The sequence below is a fragment of the Cottoperca gobio genome, chromosome 23 (genome assembly GCF_900634415.1).
Source record: "Cottoperca gobio chromosome 23, fCotGob3.1, whole genome shotgun sequence".
Lineage (NCBI taxonomy): Eukaryota > Metazoa > Chordata > Actinopteri > Perciformes > Bovichtidae > Cottoperca > Cottoperca gobio.
This window is the reverse complement of record NC_041377.1, coordinates 6,090,008-6,114,575: the sequence shown is the minus strand read 5'-3', so window position 1 is coordinate 6,114,575 and position 24,568 is coordinate 6,090,008. Positions and strand designations below refer to the sequence as shown.

The 24,568-nt window shown below is 40.2% G+C and overlaps 1 protein-coding gene across 11 annotated transcripts in view; it reads right to left on the bottom strand.

Annotated features, from left to right (window-relative positions):
• The window catches only part of LOC115028232 (ELKS/Rab6-interacting/CAST family member 1-like), a 106,794-nt gene that overhangs the window by 56,565 nt on the left and 25,661 nt on the right, over positions 1-24,568 (bottom strand). For 4 of the 11 annotated variants that reach the window (XR_003834544.1, XM_029461832.1, XM_029461840.1 and 1 more), the window contains 11 exons: positions 24,086-24,160; positions 22,723-22,878; positions 21,378-21,470; positions 20,099-20,266; positions 19,841-20,008; positions 16,781-16,918; positions 15,118-15,258; positions 13,524-13,664; positions 11,749-11,942; positions 11,128-11,238; positions 6,661-6,672 (listed from right to left, as the gene is read on the bottom strand). Coding sequence is in view for 8 of the 11 variants with exons in the window: in XM_029461832.1 (XP_029317692.1) it covers positions 6,661-6,672; positions 11,128-11,238; positions 11,749-11,942; positions 13,524-13,664; positions 15,118-15,258; positions 16,781-16,918; positions 19,841-20,008; positions 20,099-20,266; positions 21,378-21,470; positions 22,723-22,878; positions 24,086-24,160 (1,397 nt within the window). In the remaining 3 variants the exon portion in view is untranslated. The remainder of the gene's footprint in view (positions 1-6,660; positions 6,673-11,127; positions 11,239-11,748; positions 11,943-13,523; positions 13,665-15,117; positions 15,259-16,780; positions 16,919-19,840; positions 20,009-20,098; positions 20,267-21,377; positions 21,471-22,722; positions 22,879-24,085; positions 24,161-24,568) is intronic. The other 7 variants (XR_003834545.1, XM_029461838.1, XR_003834546.1 and 4 more) reach the window with 5 other exon arrangements.

Here is a 24,568-nt window from a genome sequence, read left to right as displayed (position 1 = left end):
CACTGATTTTATTTTCACTGCTTCACTCCTTTGAGCGCAGTCTGAATTCATAATAGGTGTAAAGTGTATTTGTTTGTAGAGATATACATATTGTAGTGATGAAGTATGTTATGGCATCCCCTCTCTTTCATATTTCCTGTCTATCTAAGCAATAAACTATCTGCTAAACTAACCTAAAGTAATGGGAGTGATCCATCAAATGGCTTTTACATCAGTATCAATGCCAGAAAAGTTGAGAAATGATATTGGCAGAAGACGGTAACATAAAATCTTCTATGTGTTTGCTAAAAGGTCCAGGGGGCCCAATTCCAAACCGTCCAGAGAAATTTGGGAAGCTGGAAGAAAAATTGAAATGCGGCAACGGGGCCAAAACTGCTCAGCAGCACCTGGGCGTTTAAAGCTCTCGGAATAATAATCAGCATGTTAAGCTGCGTGTGCACATGTGTGGCTTTTACTTGTTTTGTTTTTGCATGCATTTTAAAAAGGCCTATATGTGTTCCATATTGCATCATTATCAAATCCAAATTGGGTTCAAATGTTACACAGGAAAGCAGATGAAGTAAGTGTGCAGCCATATTCATTATGGAGGGTTTTTGTTTCCTGTGTTCCTTCCTGATTTCAGTTTGCAGCCTAAATGTGGGATAAATTTGAATATTTGAGATCAATTTTGTGCTCTACGCCCTGTGTGAGTGCGTAACAGGTCATAAACAGGCAGGAATGTTCCTATTGGACGATTTCCAGGAAGCTCCAACCATCTGGTTAGCGCTCTGAGGTTTCCCCCCTTCATGCTACATTTACTGCACGTATGTGTGTATGTGGAATAGACTTTTAGTTTTAAATGTTTCCTATTGACTCAGCGCTCCGTTCCCACTTACACTCCCTTCCTTTCTTCTTTCGTTAATACTAAACACTTGCTCAAACCCCACTTGTTTGCCTTTATCACTTTCAGCACGTAGATCATTTGCATCAGACTACAGCGAGTTCCTCCTCGCTCCCATTTTCTTGCTCACTTAAACCAACACTGATCTTTCCCTGCACTTATTTGCCCCCCCCCTTTTTTTTTTTTACATGTTGTATTATAATCATTTGCATGAAAAGCAATCATTTATTTGCATCGGACCAATATTGGAGGACAGATGTACTTCGCCTCACCGCTCCCCTTTTCTCTCAGTCTTCTCCACACTCACTCCCTCTCCAAATGCAACATTACTCTTTCCTTTGGATGAAATATTTTCATCAGACCATGGACCATTTCTTCTCTCCTTTCCTCTCCCTGATTACTTCCACTCCCTCTTTTGTCACATCCATCTCCTGTGCTTTACTTTCCCTCGGACTCCTCTTCCCCTCTCTAAAAACCATCCATGGATCACAGACTAACACTACAGCAGTCAAACAAACCCAAACTTGTTTTGCCTGCTAACTCTGGTGCTTTCCATCTACTCAACAATGGTTTATCAACTACATATGAATCTAATTTATCATGATGTCAATCATGTGATACTAATGTAATGGCTGATAGGTAACATCTGCCCAAAGTAAATCACAATTACCTATATATATGTTTTTAAGGCAAAACATCATTTTTTCATGGTGTGGTCAATTTTCAAAACATTGGAAAACATCCAAAATACATATTCAGGGGTTTATTTTACTAACTAAGTCTATTTGCATCTGTCGATTTCTCCTAAATTCACCAAAAAAATAGCATTAGATAATTATTAATTAAAATGTAGCTACATGGCACTTATATTCAAATAAGTATATAAACCAATGAGGCCATGTTTATAGCTACATACTTACATCAAATGGATATATTCTACATGCTTTATGCGGTTTCCCCCCCCATCTGATATCTTTGAAAACCTTGTTGACTTTATTTTGAAACGGAGCCTGGAGATTTGTAATGATGCTAGAAGTCTAGTAGGGTTGTGGAAAAGGCAGGAGAAAGGAGAATTTCCCTATGGGGTATGATAACGTGTAACATTAATATTATTTCTATGTTATTAAGTAACTGTGATGTTATGACACGGGTTCAAATTCTACTGTATATCATACATCATGTGTCAGCTAAGTCCTTTCTTTCCATTCCTCTATTTCCTGATCAACAAACCACATGTGATGTGAATAGTTAAAAGAAATTGCAGTAGTGAATCTACACATATTTAATTAAACACTAAGGAGCAGAAGTTGCTCGGTGAACTCGATGGCTCGGCGGAGGCAAAGTGCCATTTGAAGCCGTTTTAATATGTAAAATACTTCCTTCACTCTCCCTCTGAATTCACTTTCAACAACTGCTACAAACCGCTGGAGGAGGCGGAATCACAGGAGAGTTTGCTTCACCCACAGCGCTGTAAACACGGCATACAAATGTGCAGGGAAACCACGTCTGCGCACACACACACACACACACACACACACACACACACACACACACACACACACACACACACACACACACACTGTGCACAAATTCACGAAAACCTTGCCGATGGTGTTTGATTGCCGACACGCATACGTAGTCGGTGTCGTCAACTGTTCCAAACACAACCTGCTTTGTATTAAAGTCTCTCGGTCGGACCACACGCAAATATTTGAAGCACACACATACACACACACACACACACACACACACACACACACACACACACACACACACACAGAGTTGTGCATGCAACTGCACTTAACAACATGCGTCCACTTTCCAACATTTGCACAGAAATACACACACACGCAAACATGGTGGCACATACTGTAAACACATGCTAACGTAAACACAAACACGCACAAAAAAAACACACTAACATACTTGTTGACAGCACTTTGAACTTCCTACATTTTGCAAAACCTCAAAAATACCCTCATGTACTGACCGTATACACACACACACACACACACACATTCATATATGCTATATATAAACACACACACACATATATATACAGAAATGTACAAACATAGAATAGCCTTCATTAAAACTTAAAGCTGTAGAAAAAAATATGAATACTGCTGGCAACTAGCAGTAAAATGAAAACAAACACACACACACACACACACACACACACACACACACACACACACACACAATCTCATAAAATTCTGAAAACCTCAAAGTCTCCAAAATAAAAAACTTTTTAACCTCCCTCATTAGCATGTTGCTGATATTCAGGGACCCACATTAAGGTAATATTAATATTACATTTGGAGTCCTGTATAAATATTTGATCAGAAACGCTCGGAGGCCTCATGTATGTTTACTGCACATAGTTCACCCAACATTAACATCAAGGATTTCCTTTTAACCATTCGGAATTCAGTTCATCCCTTGAAAATACAGGAAATATTGGTTTGGTTTACTAAACCCATAAAAACTAGAAAACGTTCAAAAAAAAGAAAAGCAAAAAAGATCATAACACAACAGTCTTGCCCACTGTCGGTGTGGAAGAAAACCTTACAGTACAAAGAGGACATTTTGGAGGAGTAAAGAAAAAAAATACTTATGTTGTTGTTTGCAGAATGACTGTAGAAAATCCCCGAGGTAGAGAGAGAGAGAGCAAATGTGTGAGGTAAATAAGGATTTAGGGTCCATGTGTGCAAACTTCCACTGTGTGGATTACTGGAAACTAGCTGTAAAAACACTACGATACAACAGACCGAATGAAATGTCTTCTTTAATAGCATCTGTCCTAATGAAAATAAATCATATTTACCACATTTCAGAACAAAACGGAAAGTGTTTAGCTAATAGTAATAGTGTAAGCATGTGACACAGAGCTGGAGTTGATCTTGGCTGTGTCTTTGTTTTACATGGAGAACGACAAATACCCAGAATTAAACACTGACACTCTGTTCTCTAGCCTCATATTTGTCTTTTGATCTGAACTCTAGATTATAGTGTAGATGAGTGAACAGAACAAGAAGACTACTATTAATGTGTCTCAATACTTACAGTGTGCTGTTAACTGTATGCATGAAATACATGCATGCAGTGAAGTTCACTAGTATTCATTTAACCCTCATATTCTGTTTGGGCTTCTGGAGCCCTCTGGATCTTTAACAGCTCAAAAAACACACTTGACATTGTTTTATCACCTTGAAACTTCATAATCTTTCTAAATTCTATAAGATTTGCTTATAACATGGTTTTGAGGCCTGAAAATGTCTATTGTTTCTTATTTTCTGGATTAATCGATTCATTGTTTGTTCTATAAAATGTCAGAAAATAATGAAATTGCCCATTATAATTTCTCCTAGCCCGAGGTTATGTGTTCATACAGCTTGTTTTTATTTAAATATCCAAAAATATCCAAAGGTATATTCAGTTTACTGTCACATATTACAAACAAAATAAAAAAATCCTCACAATTGAGCAGGTAAAGCTAGAATTGTTTTGAAAAATGACAAAAAGTCTATTTGGATTTGTGTTATTGGAGTCAATTACTTTTTAGCAAACTAAGGGAATACATATTTGTTAATATATAGCCTGTTAAGCATAACATATTTCCTTATTTGGTATACTAACAATGTGTTATGGTCATTTATGTATTTTATCGCATTTACCATATGTGCAAGCTCAGTTTGTGGCAAAGCAGAAGTGTTACTAAAATACTTCTATGTCACACGTTGGCTTTTAATACGGTCAGAAGAAAAGAAAATAATATGTAAAGGAGGAAAAAAATATATTTTTCTGTGTCTGTGAAATCTCAAACAATGAGGAAGTGAAGCAACACAACACAAGAGTTAATATAAAGATATCCTACGAAGCAAAATATTAAGGCATAAAGTAATAATTTACAGTGAGCAGCCACTTTAAACTGTATTGTAGACTTGTCTATTTTGTGAATTCCGAACAAAACTGTAAACAAAAAGTGTTTTTTATTTTCCCTTAGTACTGGGAATGGAATGTGTGTGTGTGCGTGTGTGTGTGTGTGTTTGCAGGTATTTTAATTAGATAACTCTCAGCAGTCTTCCCCACTGTAGCGTTGCCACCTATTAGCTGGCAAAGTCTTTCTTGCATGTGTGTTTGTGTGTGGAAGATAAAAAAAAGCAATGTGCATTGGCCTGCGGTAGAGTGTGTGTGTGTGCATGTGTGTGTGTGTGTGTGTGTGCATGTGTGTGTATGTGCCTGCTTGTTGTCACCCATTAGCTGACAAATCCCTGCATCACCTCAACGCTCAGAGTCATAAGGGACCTCAAAGGGATCACACACATACACACACACACACACACACACACACACACACACACTGCAATTCCTTTTTAAGATACAGAAACCTTGATGTCAGACATTTGGCAGTGGATGAGGAGTTCCTTAGCTCAAGATCAAAACAACCAGAAAAAAAGACAAGACGAGTAAAAAAAGAAAAGGACAGAAGAAGAAAAAGGAGTCTTCTGTCATCAGACAGCAAGTCAATGCTAACTTTTTCTTTTGTTTCTTTCCCCCCCTCTAGAGTTGAATCACAAAACAGAAGAACAACAGCGATGAAAAAGCTGACAAGACAGCATGGGGAACAGTGGCTTTGGAAGTCGAAACAGAAAGAAAGAGCAAAGGAGCAGCTGGCACTGGGGAGACCTTTACAGCAGAGCAGAGCGCTCAAAACACTCAGACCACCAGATTTATGCAGGAAACAGAAGGGATAAGTGGTTATTATGTGGTCGATCACAATGTGTAGGTCAGAGAAATTTCAATATGACTTTGATATGTCTGTTAAAAAAGACCAAATTCAGACTTTTTGGTTTTGCATGATGAAATCTCATTACAGAGTCACCTCCTAAGTGCAGATAGGAATATGTAAAGGCCAAGAAGAAGAAGAAGAAGAAGAACGTTTTTCAATGCTGGAATATAGACATTGATTTAGGGTGCCATACTGAGAGTAAGATGTCTGTTCAATATGAAGCTACAGCCAGAAGCCGGCGAGGCTAGCTTACCATAAAGACAGGGAGCAGGGGGAAACAGCTAGCCTGACTCTGTCCAAAGGTATGAAAATCCTGTAAAGCTCACTAATAACATGTTATATCTTGTTTGTTTTTTAAAAAACTACAAAGTGTAAAAACCACAAGTTGCGGTTTACTGGCGGTTATTTGCCGGACTATTTCTTGGCTAGGAGCGGCGACTTCTTGGAGTCTCCGCTGATTGCCTTGCAACCTGATCAGACCGAGAGAGCTTGTGAAGCCTTGGTTGAACATTTAAAAATACAGTCTAACAAAAGTGTGACTGGGACAAATTGTGGAGTGATTTCTCTGTAAAAGCCACAAAGACAGAAACCCAACAGAAGTAAGAAGAACTCTGAGCAAAGGTTCACAGCTGTCTAACTTAATGATGGCGAAACTTTGCTTGAACATTTTTCTTGTTTGCCGAGCTAGCCTAGAACTTGAACTTAGTGCTTGCACCGTGACAAGACTATAATGGAGAGTGCAAGAAAGAAACAATAATATTTCCTCTTCAAAGAGGTAGTGATGTGGCAGAGAAAGAGAGCGGAGTGAAAGTCAAGGTGTCTCCTTCAAAGACAGACAGACACGATGAGAATGATTAAAAACAGAGTTTATGACAGAGTGAAGGAGATGAGAGAGTGTCTCGACGCAAGGACAAGGAGCATGACAATGAAGGAGAGCGCGGTGAGAGAGACAGTGACGGAGGAAGAAAAATAAGCATGCAGTACTAACCTTGAGGCAAGACTGGGTAGAGCAGGATACAGCGTTGCATTGTAAAGATAAAAGAAAGGGAACGAGAGACAGAGAAGGAGAGGGAAAGGTGAGAGGGAAGACAGGAATTGAGAGCTAGGTTAGCCAGCTTGATCACTCTTCAAAGAGAAAAAAGATGAGAGTGAGAGGAACTGACAGAGAGATATAATAACATAATTAACCGTAGAGGACACATCAACAGGGAGACAGGCATGACCGAGCAAACAGCTAGGCATGCAGACAGACAGTCACACAGACAGGTACTTCTTCCTTTCAGCACGGTATTAAGGGTTATGAGAGGCCGGCTCACTTCACATGACCTCTACGAACATTTAAGGGCACACGCACACAGAGGAAACTGCAATCAAAAACCATAGAAAGCGAGCAATTAGCCAATCAAAGCATGAGCTGAGAGCGTGCTCACTACGAATTATTTCTTCTTCAAGGGTTTTGATATTGCAGTCGGCTTTTTTTTTTCGCTTCCCGCAGGGGCCACTTGAAAAGTGGGCAGCTCGTAGATTTGTGGTCTCCACCAAAAGGCATTTGGCATGTAATCATTAAGATATGAAATTTGAAGAAAATCCACTTCCTCAATTGGTTGACGCCAAAAGAATTCCACACAATCACTCCTCGTGTGTTTGGTTTGAACTGGCAAAGCTCAAACTCCAGGGTGAGCGTATGCATGGGAACGCACGCTAATGACAGCGTGCCAGAGACAAATTGTCAATTACAGAACAATATAACACGCAATAAACTTCTCTAATTTCCCATTACTCAAGTTTATACTCTACATCTCTCTAAGCCTCCTTCATTTCTCTCTCTTTTTCTTCCCCTTCCAGTTCTGTCGGTGTCATTTAGTTTCCCTCTCCCCACCATGTTGTCTCTTCTTCTTTTCTTTCCCTCCCTGTCTCCACCCGTTATTTCATTTCTGACTTCTTGTTTTTCCTCCCTCCAACACCACCACCTTCCTTTCCCTTTTCCTCTTTCTTTCCCTCTCTCTGTTTTCCACTCTTCCATCCAAATCCTTTATTTTGGCCATCAGGGCAGATTTTCAGCTCCATTTCCCCTCAGTGTGAAGTCACTCAGTCTGCTCCAATTACCATCTTAGTTACTGAAATAAATAACCTGGTACCATTACAGCTGGATTTAAACTACAGAGGAGAAAGGGGGGGGGGGGGGGGGGATTTTTTGCCCTTGTTTAACCCACATCTGATCTTTTCATTAGAAATGTTCCCGCTGCTCACTCGTAGCCCAGGGTTAGCTTTGGAGTTGGCCAGAGGCGAAAGTATCCTCCTCTGACGTACCTGTAAGCTCGAGGCTAAGTCTTAGAATGCACAGCAGGGAAAGGTAGCCCTGGGATGAAGTCAGTATTAGTACACTTTATGTTACAGGGTCAATGCTTAAGGCTTCAATATATTATAATAATCTTAAACGGGTAACGTTTGTTAATTCACCCTAACCACCATGCTTCATATTGTTACACTTACAAATACATCTGTGAACTGCCCGTTAAAGAGCAGGTGGGTTAAAATGCCTCAATGGTACCTTGAAAGTTGAAGATCCCTATTCACTAAACCCCTTCCACAAACCGTGATTGTCCAATCATACCTCAGCAAACGTAACTAGGAAAGGCAGGCCTCGGAAGAGTCGACGAGCACTACCGCTTTTTTGTTTTTAAGCCTTTCCAAAAACCAAAAACACAAGAGCCACAGTGTAAAGGAATGTACTAAACAGTGTGTCTGTTCCAGAGTGAGACGTCCGGTTAACTAGCTTCTAGTTTTAAATGACAGTAACAATAAAAAAGTAAGCTGGATACAGTGTTTTCTAGCAATTTATAGAGCTAGCATTAGCTTAATTAGCTAATTACAGATCATTAAATCTACTGGAGACAGCTGTCAGCTGGTAAAATTGACAATTGTGAGCTAGTAAGCTTGATCTAAAGGACCTATTTTTACTAAAATGACTAATACTTTTTGACTGGTAAATCTTCTATTATTATCTTTGTTGGGGAAAGCTTGAGCGGCGGAGGGGGGCGGCGCTGAACAAAGTTCAGTCAGTTCTGCCCTTTTCTTGACTGTGTTTTACCATGTCAACACTTAACCACAGCCTTAACTTCACCAGTGATAGTTTCCCTCATTATACATCTAATAGCTAAATGAAACCACTAAATGTGAGGATGTAAAGAGTATCATACTTCCTTACACACTAATATAACCTCTACAAACCGCGTAATTCACAGTACTGACTGTGTGTGTGCCAGTGTGTAAAAGGAAAGTTAAATTCCCTCATAAAAATCTACTTATTCTTAATTTTACTATTACAAGATACTGTTCTCAAAGTACGGCACTAAGCCTATATTTAATACATTTCCTTTTTCCTCAGAGCAACCAGCAAAGTTCAGATATTAAATATCAGTTGCAGAGAAGCCTTTATTTTATTATAATCCACAGGGAGAATGTAACATCTTTCAAAGAACATATGATGTAAGATCCTAAAAAAGTCCCACATGTTCACCCATCTGCAATTTTAAATGGTTATTAAATTACACTACAATGTCATCCACAAAGCTAGTACTGCTGTAAATCTGAATCTGTGGCTATAGGCAGACTCAATACACACAGACACACAGACACACACACACACACACACACACACACACACACAGTTAAAACCCACCAGTGGGAAGTCAGCAGGTGTTGAATTATTAATAGTCTAGTATTTCTACTGGCCAGATGGAGAAGTGAGGAAACATTGAATCTCCCTAAAATCATTAACAACAATTAGTCTTATAGTCAAACTACAAAACAGATAGAAAGAGAGTGGGAGTGGGTAGAGATTGTGTCCAAGAAAGAAACTGGAGGAGAAGATTAAAGAGACAGATAGAGAGAAGGCGCAGACAGAAAGCATTATAGTTTAAAAAATCAAAGGCGTCGAGAGCCATATATGCAGACGGACGGACGGACAGCTCTTTCTAACACCGGACCCTGCTCGAGAGGCCGTTTTTGTTAAAGAAGGGATTTAATTTCCTTTTTTTCTGTAGTCCTCTTCATACGGAAATACTCATAAACAGACACACAGGCAGAACAACAGAATGAAACAGATATTCAGGGGAACCGGTAAACACAGAGGCAGGCAGACAGACAGGCAGGCAGGCAGGCAGACAGACAGACAATCAAGTACAGACAGAAAGAAAAGACAGATTTAGGTTAAGACTAGTTTACACGGTAGATATAGTGTACACAGGCACACATAAAGAGTTCTAAACAGACAGGTTAAGTGAAATTACAGACAGGTAGAAAGGTAGTTAGAAACAGACAACCCATTCCTATTAGCATAAAGGAAATACAAAAACAAAAACAACTGAGTGAACTGCCCAGACTCCTAATGAAAGAAAAAGAGTGTGTTAAACTCTGCTAGTCAGGCATCCTCGGCTGAAAGTAAAACAAAAGTGAAGCGTGAAAATAGAGCCACTAAATGAAAGAGTTGCATCATTGACAGGAACAGCGGCTCAAACGGTTTCATGCTGTATCGCAGACTGCGCCCTCATTTTACAAACTTTTGTGTGGAGTTTGTCATACTGCAGTATAACAGAAAAGACGTGTGAGAGTACAACTTGTGCCGATAACTGACCTTTAAGGGGATTGGTTTCACTCTGCAGTCCAAATAAGCCTTATTAGAGAGGCTTGTCCTATATTCAACCAATGCTGCAACTCTTTGATGGTGATTATTAGTGAATATACTCAGCTCTGTCCCATGTGGAAAAGGCTTGAGGGGTTTTTCCTTTTAATGTGCCATTATCAATTAATCTGCTGATTAGTTTCTAGTAATATATATATATATATATATATATATATATATATATATATATATATATATATATATATATATATATATATATATATATATATATATATATATATATATATATATATATATATATATATATATATATATATATATATATATATATATATATATATATATATATATATATATATATATATATATATATATATATATATATATATATATATATAGTGTTGTCTACACAAGGTCAGAAAACAGATAAAAATATACATTATAATTTCTCAGAGCACAATGTGACGTGTTCAAATAGCTTGTTTTATCTCAATTCAAATATATTCAGTTAAATATTAAACACAGAAATGCTTTCATCATCTTAAATACTGTATGTGTCAGACAACATGTATGTGTCTGCTACATGTATTTCATCTAGGAGTTTAACTTGTGGTCCTGTGGTGGTTCGAGGTTCAATTTCCAATGGGGAAGATTACGGCACAAATACATGTTTGAAGCATTTAATTGCACATAACTTTTCCACATGGGACTAGTTGCTTTCATAGTGCTGTCACATCCCGTCCTCTGACAAGCAAAGTGAGTTTTGTCGTGCATCTGTCTAACTGACTGACAGGGCCACCAGCCACTCACGTGCCCAGGTAGTCCCACACCAGCCCCCCCATTGGCTGCTGAGAGGCAGCAGGGGGAGAGGCCTGTTTTCGCGACGGCTGAGGACGCCACAGATGAGAGGCAGAGGGATTTCTGGGGTGTGATGGGAGCACACGCACGCACGCACACACGCACACACACAAACAAAACAAACACACACTCACACAGATGCAGAATCACATGTGTGTATTCATGTGTATGCATACACACATGTGAATAAGGTGCGATGATCGAAATAAGAAAAGATGAGTGATGACAGAGGAAATAAAGCCGAAATGGAAGATGAAAAGGGGAAGAAAGAGGGGAGAGGAATGGGTGAGAAAAGGGGAAGACTAATGGATTAGTACTGCAGGGAAGATTACCATAGACTCCAAAAGTATGTAGCTTACAACTGAATGGAAAATGAACAACAAAGTGGAGTCCAATGTAAAATTAAAAGATCAATTTCACAGGTAAAGACAGTCTTGGTTGTGTTCTACTTATTTAGGTAGAAGAAAGAAGAAGACACAGTATTGTTTTAGAAATTCAGTTTTTTTAAATATAATTTTTCAGTTATTTTGTCATCGCTCTGCATAAATGCATCTCTTCATCGCGCTCTCTCACCTCTCAAGTTCGTTGATCTTCTTCTCCTTGTCGTTCTTTTCATTCTCCATCTCCCTCAGGATCTCCAGAAGTCGCTCCACCTCAGACTGGGCCTTCCCAGCATCCTCTTTGTGCCGGGTCACTTCCTGCTCCAGGCAGGAGATTTGATCAGAGAGTTCGATGCTGGCCTGGGAATCTGACGCTGAATTGTGAGCCTGGAACAGAAATTCATTATTATAAATAAACCGAGCGTTAGCCAACAACAACATGTGTGTTGAGGATGACCTTTGTAAACTGTTTAAAGGTATAGTTGGTCTTTTGTTAATACAATGACTCACAGACAGGCCTTAAAGAGACACACAAGTCTTTAGCCAGGCTTCTCAGTGAGGCTGTACTTTGACACAGCGGTGGTTTTAAGCTAAATGCTACCGTCAGCATGCTCACACCGACACTGTTAACATGCTGATGTTTTGCAGCTATAACGTTTAACTATTAGTTTTGCAGGTATTCGATCATGAAGCAAAGAGTTAGACAATTACTTAATCTTAGAAATGTTGCTGTGAAATAAATGTGTGTGTTATTCGGTATGTTATTAAGTCTAAAGTGGTTTCTACACATGCAATGCTGATTTATGGGGAGAGCATGAAAAGGTGTGTAAAGTAAAAAAGCAAATTAAACTGAGTTGCAGTGGCTTTCTTCTTTCTGCTGCTCAGAAGATGCCAAAAACGAGAAAAAGAAAGAAATGAATTTAAACAAAGAAGAAAAAAAAGTTATAACCAGCTTAGAGGTTAGAACAGCTGTGTGTGTTTCCCAGAAGCAAATGTTGATCTTGGGATAGATTGACTTTGTGTGTGTGCATACGCCTTGGACCCACAATACATGAACCCTATTAGTTTTGGAAGCGGACAACAGTTTTTACAGGTCTTTATGTGGAGAAGAAATGTCCGGGTGTCTGACGATATTATAAGAAGATCTGGTTGGAGGGAAGACACAGAGACAGAGCGAGAGAAAGACAAGCAAGAAAAGAAAAATCACACATGCACAATGTCAATCAATTCACACACACACGTTTTCAGTCTTTTTTCCATCCATGGTAACAGAAAGAGACTAAGAAATAAACTCTGATGAGAGACACACCAGAGATTCACTGACACCTTCATACACATTCTATTTCTTTCTCTCTGTCACACACACACACACACACAGGGTGTGGTGGTGGTGGTGCTGTCTTCTCCACTCTGTGAAAATGACTGTAAGGCTGTCAGCAAGCCTTCACACACACACACTATTTTCCAGGCTGCTGTGTGGTAGAGAATATGTCACACACACACACACACACACACACACACACACACACACACACACACACACACACACACACACACACACACACACACACACACACACACACACACACACACACACACACACACACAGAGGGGCGAAAGGGTCCATGGTTCTTTCATTTAAAATCCTCCATTCGTTGTGTTTTTTGTCTGAACTCTGTATTTTTTCACCACTAACAAACATATAATTGATGTTTTTCATAGGTTGTTGTTGTTGTTAATGTATCATGAACATCATTAAGCTTAACAATAATGGGTTTGTCATTACAATATGTTTTGGGTCACCAGTTTAAGTTCAAATGTAGTGCAGGAATTTATGCAATCAACACCATCTCATTTACACACTTTTATAATTCCATTGAAATCACTTTCAGCAAAAACTACATGCACACTAGAAGACACATTTTCTAATAAATGTCATTATTGTCAACATCTTACTGAGAGGCTAACCTTCTTGAGTTGGTTCTCTAGTTTGACACACTCCTCTCTCTTCTGCTCCAGGCTGATCTCCATACTCTTCAGCCTGTTGTCCTTCTTCAGGGCGGAGGAAGCCAGAGAGGAAGCCTTCTCCTTCAGATCCAACACTGAGGTCTGAAAGGAAAAAAGATAGCGAAGCAAAAGAATGATAAGGAAGGAAGTCAACATCTTCTTAGTGCTCGATGCTAACTAGCTCTAGTGAAGGGGTCAATTCAAAGTAAGTCATTCCTCTTAACTTTATAAGCACACGCTAAATGTAGCTAATTAATCCCACATTGTACGGTAAAATAATGTGTGAGCAAAGATACTTGAATGCTCCTTTAAGGCAGTTTGTGAGATTGAGTCTGCCCCTTGTTCTTCAAAACCTTTTCCCATGCCCTGTCTCTTTTCTCACTCTCCCAGCTCAAACCCTCCATCCGTGAAGTCTCTCTCCCTTTCTTTTCTGGTCTTTTCCTCTTTTGGTAGGGCCAGTGAAACAGAAACCGACGGGACCAGAAGGGGAGACACTCAGACGTGTAATTTTACCCTTGACTGACAATACCAACTCCAGACTACGGCTCATCATGTTTGACTGGGCTTTGGTCGGAGAAACCTTTCTGCTTACTGATTATATTTAGCTACATATATATATATATATATATATATAATATAAATATTGCTGTCGTGAGACAAAGCACACATCTGCGTTTAGCAGTGTAGAAAGGAATGCTTGTCTTCTTCGTGGGTTTTTCAATGCATCTCTGACATTATATAATGGGACGGTAACAGGGGTCAAAGGAACTTTCACAAAAATATGTGCATTTCCTCTTTTAAAGGAATAGTTTTGACTGTACCCTAATATGAAGCGAGAGCCAGCGGCCAGTTAGCTTAGCTTAGCATAAAGACTGGAAGAAGGGGGATGTGTGTTTGTACTGTATGTTTGTGTGCGTCTTTACATGAAACGTGTGTGTGTGTTTGCAGGTGTTCTTTGAAACATGTAATGTTAAACGTAACAATAGTTGTTTTTTTTATGCATCAGTGCACGCATTTCATTTCTCATGTTGGCTAAAGATTAATTTTATTTGAATAAGCTACATTTGCTTCTGGCTATACATCTGGCCGTGTTTTCGTCCATGATTTGGTTCTACGATTGGTAAGGACACTATTATTTAAAAAAAGAATGACTTCTTAACACAAGGCTTACACCTGCTAATGCCTCCTGAGGGATGCTTGTGTTAAAAGACATTGTTTTGCCAAATGTTGGTGTTCCTGAAGTGGTTAAGTGTAACTTTCCTACTGTGCTGTCCAACCGCTGCAGGATGACTAGAGCTAAGAGGGCGCTTAAAGATGCTACGTCATCCTCTGTCTCTCCCTCTGCGCCTCTGCTGTGGTGTTTTGAATTCAGCTCAAATCACTGTTTTCTTTGGTTGTGAAGCACGTCGTTGTCAAGGAAATGTGACCGTTTTATCGTTGTTGTCTTTCAGCACGAGGACTTTGGGAGGATACGAGGTCTGTTCTACAGTGATAGATCAATCACGTTTCCTAGACAGGGACTTATAGCACAGATATGCATGAGTGTGTCTTCTACCTCGCGGTCAGCCAGGTCAGTCTGCAGATGGGAGACTTTCTCCCTCAACTCCTTCAGCTCCTTCTTGCTCGACTCCACCTCGTCCCCCTTCTCTCTTTCCTCCCTCTCCCGATGCTCCTTCAACCGCTCGATGATTCGCTCCTGGACATCAAGGGGGGGGGGGGGGGGGGGGGGGGGATAAGGGATGGAAGTTAGAAGAATAGAGAACAGAAAGAGGAGAGAGAGAGAGAGAGAGAGAGAGAGAGAGAGAGAGAGAGAGAGAGAGAGAGAGAGAGAGAGCGAGAGAGAGAGACATAGAGAGAGAGAGAGAGAGAGAGAGAGAGAGAGAGAGACAGAGAGACATAGAGACAGAGAGAGAGAGAGGTATTCAAAGTCACTCAATATCAAGTTTCTATACTAATAAGAGTTGCATTAAACTTTATGTACATGGCAGCTTTGACAGGATCTAACAGCCAACAGTGATTTTAGACACGTAATACGTTCTGGCACTAGATGTAATAGTCACAACCACTAAAACACTATCGACTCTCTCCAGCTATAGAACAATGCAGCGGCCAGCTCAAGCAAAAGTATAAAAGTTCACACACACAGAGTGTAACCTGGTTGTGCTGTGTGTGTGTGTGTGTGTGTGTGTGTGTGAGTGTGTGTTTTTTCAGCTGTGTCATGTTTAAGATTTCATTTAGGATTACGGTTAAAACTAATTATTGCAATTATAATTTTGTTTTTAAAACATCGAAACGTTTAAAATGCCGATCACAATTTCCCAGAGACCGACGAGGGTCTTTACAAGTATAAACATACTAACTATCAATATTCGATATTCAGATAAATGGAGTTAATGTCATTTTTAATGTATGCAAAGACAAGACTATAAATTGAACAACGAACTATAAATTATTTCTGTTCTGCTTTGAAACATAACACGGTGCAGAACAAAAGGTGTGTGACAGAGAAAAGAAGTAATATAATAAAGAAAGCAAGAGGTGAATGGAAAGACGGAAAAATTGAAAGGAAAGATATCCAAAGGCACCAAAAAAAAAAGGTGAAAGTCGTTTAAAGTGAAGTTAGAGTCGTCGGCCACCTCCGCCTGCCAACGCTCACACGTCCGGCTTACACGCTGGATATTAGTCACTGGACAATTAATAGCCCTGTTTCCTGTGAGTGTGTGCGTGCGAAGGAGATGGAATCGGTAACATAATCGCGCATTACAGTACGAAAATATAACACTTTAAAGTGTTCTGCTGGTGTAAGTGTCACTGGTCGGTTTCCCAGAATCCAGAATAACAGATCATCAAACGGGCGCTTGAGGGTTCAGTTCCCATGCTCAGGTGGTTTAGGACGGTTTTTAAGACAACAACAATGTGGTTGTCGGTTCGATTCCCATCGATCCAAGCCGCATGTTGGATGCATCCTAATCTTTTATGAACACAGGCTGTGAATGATTTAATCATGAAGCAGCCAATGTGATTATTGGTTCATTTCCATTTATCCAGAGTCATTTGGTCATCGCGTGGGTGGTCGGCTGTTTGGCTCATGGTTTTATTAATGTAACCTTGCTCGGGGGTTGACCTGAGGTTGACCAGCAATGTGTGTGTGTGTGTGTGTGTGTGTGTGTGTGTGTGTGTGTGTGTGTGTGTGTGTGTGTGTGTGTGTGTGTATGTACCTTCTCAGCCAGAGCTTCCTCCAGTGTTCCCAGTGCTGTGTCAGTGTTCGAGGTGTCTGTCTGTAAAGACTTGACTCTGTCTTTCAGACCGCCGAGCTGCTTCTCCTTATCCCTCAGCTGATCCTGGAGGTTCTCTATCTGCAGAGAGAAAAGGAGAGAAACACTCATAAACAGTGTTGTCTTTGATGCTAAAATTCACTTATCAAGCAAAGAATGATACTATGTTGGCAAGTGTATTGGCTCGGCCAAAAGAAGGCACTGGGGCAACGGCTTGTCACTAGAGCCCGGACGATAATTAATTTTTGCAGATGAACAGCAAATCTAACGAATATATGTGATGAGGCTCAAAGATACAAAACTGCAGGCTTAATTAAGACAATGATTATAAACTACAACAATACAGCATACTGTATGCAGATACCAATTAATCTATAATAAGCAACAATTGCCTTCTAATATTAGCCATGGAAATGCATCTGTCACACTTTATTTGTAACAGCAACAAATAATGATGATGTATATTATTTTAATTTAATGATCAAATACATCATCACCACTCATTCAAACTGAAGAAAAAAAAGTTATAATCAATTATACATATAACTTATGTCAGCTTCCCATTTGGGGACGACTCCTGGAATCTCTGGCACATCAAACAGGTGACGTTGCCTTTTTCCCACCCTTTAGTGAAAGTAAGTGCCTACAACACAGGCAATTCTTTCTACACGGGGTCGAATGTGATTTTATCTGGAGATTTTCAACATATGAAAAAGACTGCTGTGCTTTCAAATACAAACTTTCTCCCAAAGATTTGCCACCTTTAGCTCTTTACTCCAAATACACATTCTCTTTACGTCAATATATTTCTCCGTGCCTCCTCTTGTTTCCTCTCACAGTGATTTGGTAGCAGATACATTTTCTGTTAAAACACAAAATCAGCAGAAATAACTGAAGGACTCACTCTTTTCTTCCTGAACACACAGTGTGTGTGCGTGTGTGTGTGTGTGTGCGTGTGTGTGTGTGCGAGATCACAGACAAAGATTAGGAGCTATGTCAACTTTGTGGTATTCATTAAAAAATGGATGGAACAAAAGGTTGTGCAGCAGCACAGAAATAACATATTGAGGAGAAAATAGAGGGCTCATGTAATGTGTGAACTTGGGTGGTAAAACTATAGAATTCTCCCTCTCTTCCTGTCTGCCTTTCTTTTGCTTTGCCAGAGAGAAAGGAAATCAAGCGATTGACAACCCGTCGCAAAAAAAAATAGAAAGTCAGATTGGTATGCAACCTTTGACTCGCTGCAGGTGAGACGCACACATTTACAGTACCACGGAGAACGTGGGTGTGTGTGTGTTCATACAGTAAAACACTTCCAGCGGCTCATTAATCAACCGTACACCTGACAGCTTGACTGACACCACCTCCTCTCTCTCTTTCACACGCACACACTTGACATTGAGCGGCAGAGAGACTCTTTGATCCCGTCTGCACTTCCTGAAACTGACAACTGCTGGATGCCAGGCACACACACAGACACACACACACACACACACACACACACACACACACACATTATTATATACACATACAGAACATTACATTTGAAAACAGAGAGAATAGGATGATGGGAGATCAGAAGAATTAATGCTATGCACTCATGGTAATTTCCTTCATGACTAACATATCACAGGTAAAAACATGAGGAGGGACAGATGGAGGAGGAGGAGGAGGAGGAAGGACAAAGTGGAGAAGAAGAAAGAAAGGTATTTTTAGTTTTTCCACATGCAAAAAAAAAAGAAAAGAAAGAAATTATGAAATCATAAATGCAGATCAGATAAAGGAGGAGTCAGCAGCATCTCCATATCAGACACTGGACTGTATTCTATTTGAAGACGGCAGAGGTCATCATTTATTGAACAGGAGGAACTCATTAGTATGCATCTGATTTCAAACACACTCTGTCTCTCTCCTCCCCCTCCCTGTCCTGCTTTATGTCTGTCTGCTTGATTGTCTCTATCAATTATCTGCTCACACTCGCCGTTTTTTCTACAAGTGACAACTGGAGGGACGGGGGAGAAAAAGGGTAGAGGTTGGATTTTTATGGCAAAAGACCCAAGAGGCACGTTATAGGTGAATTTAACTGTATAATGGATAGTTTTTTGTTATTTTTACACTTAATTTGTTAGATGCTACCGTCTAAAAAAATGGTCTAAACCCTTTCCTTACCCATCAATCCAAAGCCAATGTGTGTGTGTTTGTGTGTGTGTGTGTGTGTGTGTGTGCCGTACAGCAAAGACAGAGGGTGGCCAAAGAGATAATCATACAATTACCATGAGCTACACACACAAAAACACATTTACAAGTGGCCAAGAATATGCAGGAAGAACCTGTAACTCTTAGCTGCCGGTATACCTGCCTGTGTGTCCTCCTGTCTGTCTGCTCGCCTGTCTGTCTGGTTCAGCCCCAAAACTACACACTGTCTTACAGCCCCATCTAGTGGTTATAGCATTACATGACAACATCATATTCTTGTACGTGCCGATTTCAATGAAAGAGTAAATTGCATGTTTCCATGTATATCAGTCATAGTTTCTCTAAAACAACATTAGGCAATTATTATCACCCACCAACATTTGAATCTAAATAAAAGGTTATTTGAGCCTCTTTCTATTACACTATTTCTATTCTTTCTACTCTTCATCGTTTTGCTGTTCTTAAATCTCCAAAAAGTCTTTCCGGGAGAAATTAATCTATCGAATAGGAAGTGATGAGTTTAACTATTTTAGTGGCAGTAAAGAAGAAGTACTGGTAGGTAGCATGAGCAGCGATAGCAGACAACAAAAATAGTGCCACCTATGGACACTAAAATTATACAAACAGGAAATCCAATTAGGATGACGTCACAGTAGTGCTCACATTGTTTGATTGCAATCTGTAAGACTTGCAAAAACAACAACGCAGCATCGACTGCTTACCTCCAAATATCCAACAAGATCATAAAGATTTTGCGTGCACTCCAGCTTGCTTTGGAAATCAAATAATTATTTGGTGATTTCTTACCTTCTTCTGCAGCACGTTAACTTTGCGCTCCTTGACGTCCAGCATGTCTTTGAGGTCGCTGATCTCTCCCTGCTGAGTGCTTTTCTCCTCTGTCAGCTCTGATATCTGTTGACTCTTTTTAGCGAGGAGAGATTCCTTTTCCTCTAGACGGAGACGCAGCGCATCCACCTGTGCACGCACACACAAGTGAAACTCAATGGAAATGAATATTTATGAACCAAAAATCAATTTTCTTGTAATAAGTCATAGTAACTGTACCTCAGTCTGCAGTATAGCCGCTCTCTGTTCCTTGGCAGTGAGTGACTCCTTGAGTACATCCACGTGTTGTTTACTGTCAGAAAACTGATTGTTCAGAGTTTCCAGTTTGGTCCTGAAAGCCAACAGCTCGCTGTCCTTACGACCCAGATCCTGCTTTGCTTGTTCCATCTGAGTCACACACACACACAGACACAGACACACACAGACACACACACACACAGGAAGAGAGGGGGGATAGAAAGAAGGAAAAACCCAGTTAGAGTGTCTACTAAAGAGGATTACATGCTTACTTGTATTAAAATCCACTAAAAGCTTTATTAAGTGAGCAGTCGTGTACGGTGTGTGGTAGGGTTTTAGCCATTTCTCATGACTCCATTGTAGAAGACCAACAGAACGAATGCTCCAATTCACATTTGAGTAGTTTCACATATTGGCAAGCAAAGTCACTGCGCAGTGCCCCTGGGCCACCTTAGGGTTCAGTGCCTTGCTTAAAGGCATTCACTGATAGTTCTTGAAAAGAGAGGAGCTATAATAAGCTCTCCTCATCCACATCCAAATGTATATGGAATAAAGTGTATTATGAGTGGCCTTCTTCATGGTCTACTGTGTTGATTGATGCTCAGGAAGCTGTGAGTTGGATCAAGTATAATCTAGATACATTTAGGACTTTTTGTGTAAAAAGAAGAAGAACTAGCCTGAAAAGCAAAGAACAGTTAGACACACATCAAGTGCAGTAATACATGCCTATTAAAACATATTTCCTAAATACTTATTTGTACTGTATAAGAAGGTCAGGGTCCATTCTTTCAGTGATCCTAATATGAGTTTAAAAAACAAAACATGAACGGTTTAATCTCTATAAGAGACTCATAACATTTGTTCTGGGACCACAAAAAAAATGGACCACACAAGACAATTAGTATATACACATATAAAATCCTCAGCAAACTAATCCAAGACACTAGTGGAGAGAAACCTCATGCAAGAAGAAAGACAAGCAGGTTAGAGATACTGCAGCACAACACAGCCGGATTCCCAGCTGGAAGTGTATTTAGACTGTTCAGACTGCTTGAAACAACTATTACTGTCAACAGCCACTGGTCATAGACAAAAGTATAGCTGTTTAGAGTTATAGTTGCTTACTGCTGTCTGAACACACAGTCACACTATTAGGATTCTACTAATCTACTCAAGCAGCAGCCATTACCCAGCCAACCTGGGAGACAGAAAGAGGGAGAGATTTAGAAAGAGCAAACAGATACACAGGTGCGTCTCTTACTGCGGACACCTCCTGCTGGAGCTCATTGGCTCGTTGCCTTAGCTCCTCCTTCTCTGATTGGCTGTGAGTTAGCTCTTCCTTCAGCTGCTCAACCTGGCAGGGGAGGAAGGCGTCACCATGACCACAACACATCAGCCGTCACAGACCAGTCTGACACAAACGGCATATCCAAACACCTCACATGCTGAAATGCTGCCTGAAACCCACCTACCGTACATCCTGTGTCAGCGAGTAATACGGGTTTAATGTCGATGTAACATTTAGAAAATGAAGGACCATGAATTGACATATGAAAACTTAACAGTCTAGGTTCTCATACATACACATCATGCTGTTACTTGACATGTGCCTGTATGTTTTTCATTGATGTATCGCTAAATGAACAATCATTAAACCTACCATCATTTTTTCTGGTACATAACTTTATTGACAATGACATAAAATAAAGTAATCGATACCTAAACTTAAAATCTAGGTTATTGATACTGTAGTTTTAATCTGAATACACTCATATGAACTGTTTCTATGGCTTCCTTATGCCGAATATTGTTTCATAGTGGCATGTCCATTGAAGCAATTTTACTAAAGCCGTTCCTTAGATGTGAACTACAGCTGCAGGGATTAGTCGACCAATCAGTTAGTCGATCTACGGTAAGATGATCGCCAACTATTTTGATAATGGATTTTTCATACAGAAATGTCAGACAAAGTTTTCAGACTCTCAAATATGGAGATTTCCTGCTTTTACTGTTTTAAATTAAACTGAATATCTTTGGGTTTTGGACTGACAAAACAAGACTTGTCCTTCGACTGAGAAACTGGATTGACATTTTTCACTATTTTAAAAGACCAAACGATTAATCTAGAAAAAGAATCAGCAGATTAATCGATAATGAAAACAACAGTTAGTTTCAGCACAAATGTACTTATGGTGCTTATTAAAGCTGTTGATTTAAAACTGCAACACAGCTGCCGTGTAATACGTTTTAAGACTGCAAATACGCTGAGGATGTCTGAATTTCCAAAAAAGATAAAAAAAGATGTAAGGCATTTGATGTGTTACTATAAACATCTAAGAATGCATGCTAAATAAAAAAAGACAAAAACAAAAACAAGCACATTTCAACTCAAACAAGCATGAAGTAGTGGTTTGTTTTAATGAGCATGGCTCCTGCAGTAACCCCGTCTGTTCCTGATACTAAAGTTGTATCCGTCAAATGTAAAGAAGTCAAGTTTCTCCCCAGCAAAAAAAAGAATCCTGCAATCTTTCGAAACATGAAAAGAAAACAATGGTGAGACGAGGTGTGTGTGTGTGTGTGTGTGTGTGTGTGTTTGTATCTGTCACCTTGTTCTTCATGAACTTGGAGTGGGATCTGTAGACCTCCATCTGCTTGATCTCCTCCTCCCTCTCCTCGCTGCTCAGAGCTCCGTTGGACTTGAGCATGTTCACCTCCTCCTCCAGCTCTCTCATGCCGCGCTCCATTGAGCTGATCTTTGCATCCTGGCAGGACATCAACATGTTCATGTTAAGGTGTGATTTACTGAACCACGGCCATAAATACTATCAATGAATGAAATATATCCCTTTGGTATTTCAGACTGATGAGCTGAGCTGGAAAGTCAATCAAAGAAAAGCCATATGAAAGGTAACATCCTGCTAGATTGAGAAGCGTGCTGTGCTGCACAGCTAATACTGAATTACTAACAGAATTTACAGCCTTAATCTTTAGTATTTGCAATAACCAAACTAGCTGGTTTAGAGATGCACTGTGAACTGAACATGTCTGCATTGTGCACCCTTTAATCCTTTAAGTATAGCCTTTAATGTGTCAGAGTCTGAGCTCTTATACTGGACACAGTTTAGAAGGCTACCAGAAACACCTATTTACTGTGTGCAGGTTTAAACATCTGTGCCTCCACCAGAGGGAGCAATTGGAGTTATATTGGGAGTTTTGATAATTGTTTTGGTTGAGTAGGAAGAAATATAATATAATGAAATTGTACTTTATTCTGTACACAAGATATCTATTGTACGTGTGTCCGTCCTGGGAGAGGGATCCCTCCTCAGTTGCTCTCCCTGAGGTTTGTTACTTTCTATCCCCCGATAATTGTGGGGTTTATTTTGGGGGGGTTTTCCTTGTGCTCTGCGAGGGTCTAAGGACAGAGGGTGTCGTATGCTGTACAGTCTGTAAAGCACACTGAGACAAATGTGCAATTTGTGATATTGGGCTATATAAATACAATTTGATTTGATTGATACTTAACACATTGTACTGTTATTGAAATGCCAAAATTCTGACTCCGTAACTGCTTTGAAGTGTTGGCTTTAGATTATGTATCAGGAATCATACTATTGAAAAAACAAAAACCTTATGAGTACATTGATTGATGATGAATAAAGCCTGACAGATATGCAGCATGAGGCTGATACCAGATACAAGCTTTGGGAGCTTCTTCATGTAAAATCTGATTACTATACTTCGGCTGATAGTCATTTTTGATACAAACCCCTTTAAATCTGTTTTGTTATTAACTTGTCAGTGGTCTCTGCTGGACAAACTTTGAGGAATCCTTAACAAGAAATATTGCAAGTATCCAGTACATACAATATTTCTGATTTTATACATTTACCATACTATAGAATAAAGTGGTGCTGATTTGAATGTAAAGCACAGACACACATGAAGCAATCAGCAGCACATGTTTACCTTCATTTCGATGACCGTCTGCAGGGCCTTGGTCTTTGTTGATTCTGGAGCTGCTTCGTATCTCCTGTGCAGCTCCTGAGAGACACAGACACCACGATGGTCAGCGGGCGACAGAGTGGGAGACACAGAGGGATGGAGTGAGGGAGGAGAAGGTCGTGGGCCAGGACGGAAGCCCACAGCGACTGACGGAGAGGGATGCAGGGAGGGCTGAATGGCCGGTGTAGGCCGGGGAGTGGGAACAGGGAAGGACGGCGAGTGCTGGAGGGCAGGATGGACGGAGGAGGCGACGACGAAAGAGGGATAGTGGGGAGGACGGCAGGGGAAGACGACGGGATGGATGGAGCGGCGATGGGAACGAGGGGAAGGTGCGGGGAAGGAGGGCGAGGAGCACAGGTGGTGATGGCGTGAGGGGGAGAAAGGAGGAGAGGGGTGAAAGGAGGGAGACACGTGGAAAGGAGGTGGATTAGGGATGGAGGGAGAAAC